General features: G+C 37.2%; 1 protein-coding gene across 1 annotated transcript in view; it reads right to left on the bottom strand.

Annotated features, from left to right (window-relative positions):
- Positions 1 to 430: 430 nt before the first annotated feature.
- The window catches only part of fbxl17 (F-box and leucine-rich repeat protein 17), a 267,757-nt gene continuing 255,844 nt past the window's right edge, over positions 431 to 12,343 (bottom strand). Inside the window, exon 12 of the mRNA XM_016253937.1 lies at positions 431 to 1,239. Within this exon, the coding sequence (XP_016109423.1) occupies positions 1,102 to 1,239 (138 nt within the window). The 3' untranslated portion in view covers positions 431 to 1,101. The remainder of the gene's footprint in view (positions 1,240 to 12,343) is intronic.

Raw genomic sequence — 12,343 nt, forward strand, 5'->3', positions numbered from 1 at the left:
AATATACTTTGCATGCAGAAAATTGAGCCTATTTTTAGGACATTATGTTTTTTTGCATTGCAACATTATTGTTAATATTATTTAAATACACATTTATCCTAAAAGATTTAATGCAATTAAAAACCTAATCGCAAAACAGCATTTATGTCTTGTTTTTCAGTACAAATATCTAAACATTAACCGAATCAAGATACATTTGCTTGAACATTTTTTTTTATCAAATATAAAAATGCATTAAAATCAAAATTAAGTGACTTTATGCAAAAAACCAGAACAAATATCTGCCAAAGGGCTCAGAAAAAATGAAACATTTATTTATCATCTATTTTTTATTATTATGTTTCTGTGGTAGACATTTTTTCTTGTTTTAAGTATAACGTATACATTTTAATTTTTTTCAGATTTTTTTTTTGGTTAACATTTCACTTAATATCTTACGTAATTTTGCTTTTGAAGTAAACGTATCTTGACTTAAGAATGTTTAGATATTTGTACTGTAGAACAAGTCAAAAATACTGATAAAAAAAATAATTTTTTTGCAGCGTAATTACAATATTACCTAATTAGCAGTATTTCTACATCGTAGTTGCATGTGTACCATATTTATTTTATGCTTCTTTTTTTACAAAATTACAGAAATTTCCCTTGTACTGCAGTAAAATGAGTGTGTTTCAATAATGAGAATCTAATGAAAATCACGTCTGATGATAATGAGAATAACAAACAAATCAGAAAAGACAAATGTCTAGATGAGTCACGATAATGAGAGCTGCAGGGAAATGTCACGATGCAAAAATCATGTGGGCCAAAAAACGTTTTCTCCTCGTGCAAAATGCAAAACAAAATGTCTTATTTCTTTCTATCGATTTTTAGAGTAAAATATAAGCTCCTGACGCGTTTAGTGCAATTCAGTAGGTTGCAAATGCAAAGAAATGCAGCGCTGCATGTCAGAATCATGTGTGCATGAACATATTTGTGCTCAAATCAAATAATATTGATGTTCATGGTGCATAATGTTGTAAGGTGGAATAAACGGCATAGTAACGATAATGATTCTGCGGTGGCATCACGTTCAGGCGTGTGTGTGTGTGTGTGTGTGTGTTAGGAGGCCGTGGATGTGTTGGGGCTCCAGCCCATCTGATAGGCTCGTTCCAGCGTTCGCTTACAGTCCTGCATCACTGTACTGAACACAATGTGTGGATACTGCAGCACCAGTCTCTCCACCGTCTCCTCGTTCACCTGCAACAACAAAACAAACACACATATTTGCTTTTCATTTGACTTCTTCGACTTGATGCATTGATTTGTCCTTAAAAGCATCACAAATGCACGATACGCCATTTGCATTGAAGAAATGATTCCCATACTAACGCGAGACATCTCTGAGAAATCTCATGCCGAGTTTACAGCGAGCGGCTGATGAAACGCAGACGCTCCACATGTTGAGTGAGATAATCACAGCACCTCCAAACCTTCATCATGTACAATGTCAAGTGTGTTATTCACATGCAGACTGAAGGTGAAGATCTCACATGACCTGCTCCAATCACAGAAAACACTGTACAGCTGCGGCACATTTGCACACGAAGGGTCAGTGTAAAAACGCCATCTGATGCATGCAATTACATACACTGAAAAAATGATTTCTGCCACGTTTTCCAGTACCAACATCTAAACATTCATAATCAAGACACTTCACTTGAGATGCTAAATGACTTAAGATATTGTCTTGCTTTCTAAAAAAAAAAGTATAAAAATTAAGTGTAAAAATGTTAAATATTTCTACTGGAAAAAGACAACGATACTAAGAGGTGAAATCATTTATTTGCAGTGTAACACTGCATCTATTTACAGAAAGGCACTCATTATTTTAGCTCAAAAAAGTCTGCTTTCTATGCAAATTATGCTCATTGTACAGTAGATTACACCTTATGCGTTTAAAACAGACATTTGTGTATTTAATAGAGATCACAGAAGTATTATCAAATGATGACGAAATCATGTAGAAGAGTGTCACAACCAGAGGAACTTGTTCGGAAACAATCATTATTTGATCAGGTCTGTTGTGCAGCGGTTACACACAGCAGCTTTAAAGCAACGCAACGTTTGCTGCGGTTCTGGCTTTTCATCGTGAGAGTCCACAGCCTACCACAGATTGATCTGCTGCAAATTAAAAGCAATGAAAATGTTCTGGTCATCTCATTTGTGAAACGAAATCCAAACGAACTAAATTAACTGTGCATCGACTTTCCACATGATCTCTCACACACACACACACACACACACACACACACAGACAGACGTGAACTGTGAGTGTACTGTGTGAACGATGCAGCATGAACGATCTAGAAACAGACCGAACACATGCAGTGCTCATCATCTCATTTGAAATGAACTGAAAGACTTTAATTTGTATCGGAAGAATCTGTCATATGTGACATGCATGTGCAGTGTGTTCATACACTGCCAAAATCCATTTCTTTCTCTGTATTTTTATCTTGTTTTCCAATGCAATTATCTAAACATTCTTAAATCAAGATGCATTTACTGGAGAAGCAAAATGACCGAAGATATCAAGTCTTGTTTTCTGAAAAATGGATCAAAATAAAGTGAGTTTATGCTTTAATTTTTAGACAAATATCTGGCAATGGAGTCAGAAAAATCAACAAATCAAAGAGAAAACAGGTTTATTTTTCTTAATCCTTCTTGTTTTTAGCAAAAACTCACATTATTTTAAGACATTTTTTAGGGACTTTTGATATATTTTCAGGCTTAAAATCAATAATGTTTTCTTATTTAAAAGTTGATTTAATAATTTTTTGATACTTGTACTGAAAATTATTATAATTTTTTTTTTAATAATTAAAAATTACTACCACTACTAATAATAAAAGTACTAGTAATTTTCTGCCAGGACATTATCCATTAATTTTATGGACATTTCTGTAAACTCTATAACACAACAAAATTCAAAATACAGGTAAAAAAAAAATCAATATGGGAAATATTACTGCCATACATTACAGTACAGTACATTTTTTTTCGGATTTTTCAATGCACGCACTCTAGAAAAGGAAATGCGTCATTTATTGCTGCTTTAAAATAGCCTTTGTGTCCGAATGTGTTTGAAATTCTAGTCCACTTCCTGAATTTGAATTGAATTAAACAGGCACCATACAATTATTATAATTTTTTTTTTAATAATTAAAAATTACTACCACTACTAATAATAAAAGTACTAGTAATTTTCTGCCAGGACATTATCCATTAATTTTATGGACATTTCTGTCAACTCTATAACACAACACAATGCTGTGCAAAATTCAAAATACAGGTAAAAAAAAATCAATATGGGAAATATTACTGCCATACATTACAGTACAGTACATTTTTTTTTCGGATTTTTCAATGCACGCACTCTAGAAAAGGAAATGCGTCATTTATTGCTGCTTTAAAATAGCCTTTGAGTCCGAATGTGTTTGAAATTCTAGTCCACTTCCTGAATTTGAATTGAATTAAACAGGCAGCATATGCTTAAGTTGTGCTTTCTGAAAAATGCATCAAAATTATGCACATTTATACTTTTACAAGAATTTATAAGAATTTATACAATTACAAGAAAAAATATCTACCAGTGGAGTCAGAAAAAAAACCTTGTTTTCCTTTTGAATTCAGATGATTTTTCTGATATTTGTTGTTGTTTAAAGCATAAACTCACTTCCTTTTGGTACATCTTTTCAGACAATAAAACTTCATATCTTTAGTCATTTTGCTTCTCAAGTAAATGTGTTGATTTATGAATGTTTAGATATTTCTACTGGAAAACAAGACAAAAATCCTAAGGAAGAACTTTTTTTTACAGCATCACACACATTTTAGAGTAGTTGATATGATATTTCTCTTTGACTGTTACTGAACATCTCTCTGATCGCAGCTTATCCAGTTTGGAAAGACAAATGTTGACTCATGTAGTTAAAGGTCTGATTATTGTATGAAGTGTGCATATGTGTATTTATGACTCAGTCTAAAAGCAAAAATGCACTTTACGGGCTCAAGTTGTTTTGATGAATCCAGCTCGCTGTATAAATGTGTGCAGTGTGGCGGAAACATTGAAATATATGATCCAGACACAAACATTCCTCACATCCAAACACAGTATTCAGGTTAAGACTTAAAAAGCTTTCTGGAGTGTGTGAGCATCGAGTCGAGGCTTAAACAGACGCTGATTTACCACAACCCTAAACCTGCCTGCAACACATCTACCGCGGTAAAACACTGTGCCGCGGCTCCTATTTCTCAGAAAACCCTCGTGTTTTAAAACATGAAACCTCAAAAATTATAATAACAAAACACACAGACCACAAAACCCGTATGCAGCTATAAACAGAAGAAACGAATGATCAGAAAACATTTATTTTACACTCTAGAGAGGGTTTCTGCAATGCTGACTCGCATTATGATAGAAACATCTCGCACCAAAGATCATACGTGACCCTGGAGCACAAAACCAGTCATAATGGTAATTTTTTTTAAATTGGGATTTATATATCATCTGAAAGCTGCATAAATAAGCTTTGCATTGATGTATGGTTTGTTAGGATAGGACAATATTTGAAAATCTGGAATCTGAGGGTGCAAAAAAATCTAAATATTGAGAAAATCATCTTTAAAGTTGTCCAAATGAAGTTCTTAGCAATGCATATTACTAATCAATAATTAAGTTTTGATATATTTACGGTAGGACATTTACAAAATATCTTCATGGAACATGATCTTTACTTAATATCCTAATGATTTGTGGCATAAAAGAAAAATCGATAATTTTGACCCCAGCGACTTAACACTGCTTTTGTGCTCCAGGGTCACATATAACGTCATATAAATATAATTTTAGCTCGATAATTTGGGTTCAATAGTTAAGCTCAACCATCAGCATTTACTGTCCGTTTCCACAGAAAACTCAACTTTGGGTTTAGCAGCTTTACACGGTCGTGACTGAGAGTTTGGATATGTTTGGATATGTAACTGTTACTGTAAATGTGATTTTTGCTCGTTTTCAAAAGCTGGAATTATTTTCTGTGGTAATCAACATCATGACACAGATGCTGCTCACAGAGCTTAACTCATATTCAGTCCAGAACGCTCCTTTAATATCCACACTGGATACTTTTGAGCCCTAGCAACCAGCCAGCACACCCCAGCAACACCCTAGCAACTGCATAGCAACCAACAACAACCTAGGAACAAACAACTCCCTTGGAACCATGCAGAACACCCCAGCAACACGCTAGCAACAACATGGCAAACACCTAGCAACCAGCAACACCCTAGGAACCACCCAGAACACCCTACCAACTGCATAGCAACCGCCAAGCAACCTAGCAACCACCCAAAACACCCCAGCACCACCCTAGCAACTGCATAACAACCAACAACCATAACAGCCAGCAGCACTGTATGAACCACCCAGCAACAGCATAGCAACCACCAAGCAACCTAGGAAACACCAAGAACACGTCAGCAACACCCTAGCAACTGCATAACAACCACCTAGTAACCAGCAACACTGTAGGAACCACCCAGCAACACCCTAGCAACTGCATAGCAACCAGCAACACCCTAGGAACAAACAACTCCCTCAGAACCATGCACAGAACACCCCAGCAACACCACAGCAAACACCTAGCAACCAGCAACACCCTAGGAACCACCCAGAACACCCTACCAACTGCATAGCAACCACCAAGCAACATAGGAACCACCAAGAACACCCTAGCAACTGCATAACAACCACCTAGTAACCAGCAACACTGTAGGAACCCCCCAGCAACACCCTAGCAACTGCATAGCAACCAGCAACACCCTAGGAACAAACAACTCCCTCAGAACCATGCAGAACACCCCAGCAACAACATAGCAAACACCTAGCAACCAGCAACACCCTAGGAACCACCCAGAACACCCTACCAACTGCATAGCAACCACCAAGCAACATAGGAACCACCAAGAACACCCTAGCAACTGCATAACAACCCCCTAGTAACCAGCAACCCTGTAGGAACCCCCCAGCAACACCCTAGCAACTGCATAACAACCCCCTAGTAACCAGCAACCCTGTAGGAACCCCCCAGCAACACCCTAGCAACTGCTTAGCAACCAGCAACACCCTAGGAACAAACAACTCCCTCAGAAACATGCAGAACACCCCACCAACAACATAGCAAACACCACGCACCCCCGAACACCCTAGGAACCACCCAGAACACCCTACCAACTGCATAGCAACCACCAAGCAACATAGGAACCACCAAGAACACCCTAGCAACTGCATAACAACCACCTAGTAACCAGCAACACTGTAGGAACCACCCAGCAACAGCATAGCAACCACTTAGCAATCAACAACTCCCTAGGAACCACCCAGAACTCACCAGCAACAGTGTAGAAACCACTTAGCACCAGGCAACACCCTATAAACCACCAAGATCACCCTAGCAACAGCATAGCTAGTATTCAGCAACACTATAGAAACCACCCAGAACATCCTAGCAATACCATAGCATATAGCAACACCCTAGAAACAGCCCAGAACACTGCAAAAATCCCTAGCAATAGCATAGCAACCACCTAGTATCCAGTAGCACTGTATAAACCTCCCAGAACACCCCAGCAACAGTATAGCAACCACTTAGCAGCCAGCAACACTTTAGAAACCACCCAGAACACAATAGCTATAAGCTAGCAACCAGAAACACCCTAGAAACAGCATAACACCCACCTAGTAACCAGCAACACTGTAGAAACGACCTAGAACACCCTTGCAATACGCTAGCAACCAGCAACACAGTAGAAACAACCTAGAATACCCCAGAAACACCCTAGCAACAGCATAACACCCACCTAGTAACCAGCAACACTGTAGAAACAACCTAGAACACCCTTGCAATACGCTAGCAACCGGCAACACAGTAGAACCAACCTAGAATACCCCAGAAACACCCTAGCAACAGCATAACACCCACCTAGTAACCAGCAACACTGTAGAAACAACCTAGAATAACCTAGCAATACTCTAGCAACCAGCAACACAGTAGAAACAACCTAGAATACCCCAGCAACACCCTAGCAACAGCATAACACCCACCTAGTAACCAGCAACACTGTAGGAACCACCCAGCAACACCCTAGCAACAGCATATCAACTACTTAGCAACCAGCAACACCCTAGCAACTGCATTAGCAACCACCTAGCAAACAGCAACTCTCTTTCTCATCTCTAATCTCAAGATTTCAGAACTATTTTGAAACTAGAACACCCTAGCAATACGCTAGCAACCAGCAACACAGTAGAAACAACCTAGAATACCCCAGCAACACCCTAGCAACAGCATAACACCCACCTAGTAACCAGCAACACTGTAGGAACCACCCAGCAACACCCTAGCAACTGCATTAGCAACCACCTAGCAAACAGCAACTCTCTTTCTCATCTCTAATCTCAAGATTTCAGAACTATTTTGAACGTTTATGAACTTTACTGACAGTGATGTCTGAACCTCTCACAGGCTTTCTGATCTTCTCACAGCGAACGGAAGCTCTCTGAAACCTCCTCTGCTCAGGAAGTCTCTCTCTTCCATCCCGACCCCTCTTCTGCTGTTTTTGTCTCATTTCACACCGATGCGGTTCCCATCACTCATCTCCACTCATATTTACTCAGACTGTAATGGACTTCCAAAAGGGAAAAAGCTCCAATGAATGGATCCAAACCCTTTCCTAAAGCCTCGATGAGATGTTCTGTCCTCGAGGCAAACTGCTAGCGGCCTGAAAGCGGGAAGCTGCGCGGTGGCCTGTTTTGGCTTCGGCCGCGAGACCAAACACTGAGATGTTGTTGCTGAGAGAGAACAGACCCGTGACGCTTCACAGGTTACGAGCGCTGACCTGTAAACACGGGGCTCAAATGGCCTGTAATTTCCCACCGAGAACATAAAGCTCTCCAGATATCAGGCATTAAACCCAAAACACACATTACAAACTGTAAGAAAAACTGATGATTTAAAGGCACAGTTCAACTAAAATGAGAATTCTGTCATCATGTATTCACCCTCGTGTCTTTAGTTTTCTGTGCAACACGAATAGAGAGACTGTTCACACAGATATTTGTCATATATCGACTGTTTAATAATTAGCAGGACTGTCAAACTCCAAAAACACTCTAAAGGCGGAATAAAATAAATGCACCACTGACTGTTATGATGCTTTTATGGTGTTTTGTCCTTTTTGGAGGTTGACAGTCGTGGTCACACTGCAAAAATATTTAAGTCAATTTATAACGAGTCTTTTCGGACTTGTTTTCAAGTTAAAATATCTCAAAATCCTTGAAAATCAATACTGCATAATTGACTGTATTAAGGCTTGTTTTCATTGATTTTTAACTTTATGTGTGTATTTTGTTATACTGCATGGTAGATTTTTTTTTGGTTACTTTTTTAACTTGTTTACATTTTAAACAAATTGAAAAAAAAAACACGTATATTCAAGAGACATTCAAGATCTTGCGTAGAGTTAAAAAACAAGACAAAAATATTCATTAATAAGAACATCATTTTTCACACTACATTAACATATTCACATTAATGGTCAAAATGTCCCAGAGTTTCAACAATGTCACAAATATATAATATTCATCTGTCATATCTACATCAAAACAATCTGTTTTTTTTGTTATTTTATAATACTATAAGGGACACAAGTATTGGGGAGTGAATAACTCCTGGATAGTTACATCATAAAAATGTCAAATTAAAAAAATAAAACATTTAAAATAAAAACAAAAAATAAATAAAATCATAAAAATGTAACTTAAAATAAGACAAAAACACATTCAAGATACAACAATGTTACTAATTTAATATCTGCAGAGCTGTTTCTCAAGTAAACTAAAGGATTTTTGAGATATTTTAACTGTAAAATGAACAAGAGATTGAGAAAGTGCACTATAAGATCAACACGAGAATCTCTAGAAATGCACCTGTGTTTCATTGAAGAACTGTCATCATACGGGTTCGGGACGACACGAGGCTGAGTAAATGATGACAGAACTTTCATTTTTGGCTCAGAACAAGAAGCAGAACTGTATGTGACGAGGACAACAACAAGGGTTTGTTAAACTGCTCGTACTTCTCTTTGATAAAAGAAACGAGCTTTCTCTCGCTCTTCTCTCGCTCCGCGGCGTCGCATCAAAGTCTGCTCCAGAGCTGGAGGTCCGAGAGGAGCATAATGAATTGATTTGATGATTTGGGCTGCTGTGGATCAATAGCGTTCTTTCAGTCGCCTCGAGGCCACGGCACAGCGATCTGTGATGTGTGTCTGCAGCTCACAGCCAAATGAATGGAAATGACACAAACTCCACTCAATTGCAAACTTTTAGCGTGGGTTTGAAATGGAAAAGCGTCACATGAAAGGGAATATATATATGTCTGTTATAATAGACTTTGCCTTCTAGGAAGCAAAAACTGAGACAGACGGGCAATCCGTCACATCTACACATTATAAAAACAGAGCATTAGCTAGATGATACAGTGATTTAGGCAGAAATTGAATTTGTCACGGGTTTGTGGCTTTGTAAACGGCGCTGACCCGAAACACAAGAGCGCTCTCTCACTCAACGCAACGTCACACTCCATCGCCTTAAATATATAAAATGACAAAGTCATACTGAAATATATGAGATGACATACTTCTGGATCCTGAGACATGGGATAGTTGCAGTGCTGTCTTCTGATTTTAATGTATTAAGTCATAAAAATGTCAAATTAAAATGAAAATGAATCAAAATTACATCAGAATAAAACACTTACAAAAACTGAATAAAATCATAAAAATGTAAAATGAAAAATAATTGTAAAATAAAAAAAAATCAACAAAAAAAATTGAAACAATTTAAAATAAAATGCTAATTAAAACACAAAAATAGATTAATTCATAAAAATAAAAACAATTCAAATTAAACAAAACTTAAATTATGAAAAACATAAAATAAATAATAAAAAAATTAAAACAATCAAAATAAAACACTAAAGATTAAATAATAAAAATACATTTAAAAATAATAATAAAAAAACTAAATAAAACACTTAAAAATGAATCAAATTAAAATGTAAAAAAAATAAAAATAAAAGTAATTTAATAAAAAAATAAGTCAAAAATTAATCAAATCATAAAAATGTAACATTCAAATATTTTTAAAATAAAAATGCTAAATAAAACACAAAAAAGTATATACATTTTTTTTTAATTAAAACAAAAATAATCAAAATGAAACAATAAACTTAAATCATAAAAATAAAATTAAAATAAATAATTTTAAAATAAAAACAGTAAAAAACACTAAAATAATAAATAATAAAAAAGTACAATAGTGAATACAATAATGAAAAAATTAAATAAAAAACAAACTATTATTAAATTATTGAAATATTAACTTAAAATCTCAGGGGGTTCAGCTGACAAAAAAGCTTGGGAATCTGTGATTTGGAGGTGAGAGATCCAGACGTGAGCCGTATGAAGGTGAGACGCTGTCGGCTGAACACGGGGCCCGCTTCAGTCTGCCAGGTGCTTAACTGGTGACCCCGTGACCCCGAGGAAACGGCTCTTCTGTTAGAGCCGCACACTCAACCGCAGCTGTCTGTGAATTAGAGGTTGAACGACTTCTGATTTTATGGTTCTCAAACTTTTTACCCCCTGTTAAATACCCCCTGGGCATTTAACATTCTTCTGCGTACCCCCGCTCTTCCACTTAGACCGCAGTCACACCTTTTCTATTAAAGGACAATTTGCCCTCTTAAATTGATTTACAGGTGCATTTTTTTACCTTTATAGAGGCAAAGATTCTCTATCCTTATTAACTGTATGTCATGTTTTATGTCATATTCTTAACATTCCCTTAAGTGTATTATTAATATAATTGTTACGACTGTTTCTTTGATAATTATTTTTGTTGTCTTGTATTGCTCGGTTTCTCTCTTTCTCTCTCGCTCTCCTCTTTGGTCTGCTCTCTCATAGGTTGCATGATGCTGTGGTGTCGACGCATAATTGGTCGTTCTATTTTTGGTTAGGAAGTTAGGTAAGCTGGCTGTATTCTTGTTTTATAAATTGTCTAGGTTATTTAATTTCTCTTTTTTTTTGTTCTAGTCTCCTTTTTGTTTGTTATGTTGGCCTGTGGCCACCCCGAAGAGATGCTCTTCACGTTTCACTTATAACTTTAATAAATCTAATCGTTTCTGGTTCCTGTGAATGGTGTGATTGTTTGGTCCCCGACCAACTTGTTGGGAATCCAGCACCAACACTATCATCATTATGCCCCTTTCATTCCCTAGACGCGGGGCGTGATGTAATAAATAAAGCAATAAATGATGGCAAATCGAAGTGATACCTGTAGATTTAAAAATAAAACCGCCAGTAGGTGGCGACAAGTCGCTGTCTTAATGAGCCAGGCGTCGCGTCATTCATTCATTTAGTAAAGAAGCAAAATGCTGTAGTTATGAATAGGTTATTAATCACTGACTCTCCAAATCGTTCAAAGCCGCAGATTCGTTCACTAACGAAACACCGCTGTATGTTGCTTGGAGACGCACACCAGATGAGACGGATTTCGTTGGAACTATTATTTCGTTGCAAAATAGAACAAACATGACAATATTATGTTTAAAATATAGGCTACATTTAAAATGTAAAATGTTCACTCAATGTTGTAAAAATGAATGGCACATTTGCCATCGTTTGGATATTCAGGGAAATTTGAAACGCATCTTAAACATGAAAACAATAGCACGCACAGAGTGCGTCTGTATCGAAGAGAGTTTAAATCGATCTCAGTCCGTGTCAATATTTGCTCTTCATGCTGTTAAGTGAAGATCTACTTTAAAGATGCATTGAACAGCAGCGCGATTTGCTAAAGCAGCACATTCAGCGGGCATCCTATCGAGCATCTGTTAGAGCCACTCACCCAGCTGTCTGTGGACGAACTCACCTTGTCACAGCGCATCAGGCCCAGGTACCGCAGAGACTTGCTGCTCCTGGCGATCTGAGTGGCTCCCTGATCCGTGATCTCCTTACACCAGCCGGCGTCCACCGTCTCAATGCTGCTGCTGTACTGACCGATGGCTATCAGCGCTGGACAGAGAGAGACAGAGAGGCCATCAACAACCACTCAATCACTCAGGACACACCACGACAAATCTTCATTCATCTGCCGCTCATTTCAGTTTAGTGTGCTTAGATTTCATATTTAAAATAAATAATAAAATGCATTTAAAGTCATAACAATTTTATAAATATATTTATA

This window comes from Sinocyclocheilus grahami, unplaced genomic scaffold (assembly GCF_001515645.1).
Source record: "Sinocyclocheilus grahami isolate Dianchi unplaced genomic scaffold, SAMN03320097.WGS_v1.1 scaffold1213.1, whole genome shotgun sequence".
Lineage (NCBI taxonomy): Eukaryota > Metazoa > Chordata > Actinopteri > Cypriniformes > Cyprinidae > Sinocyclocheilus > Sinocyclocheilus grahami.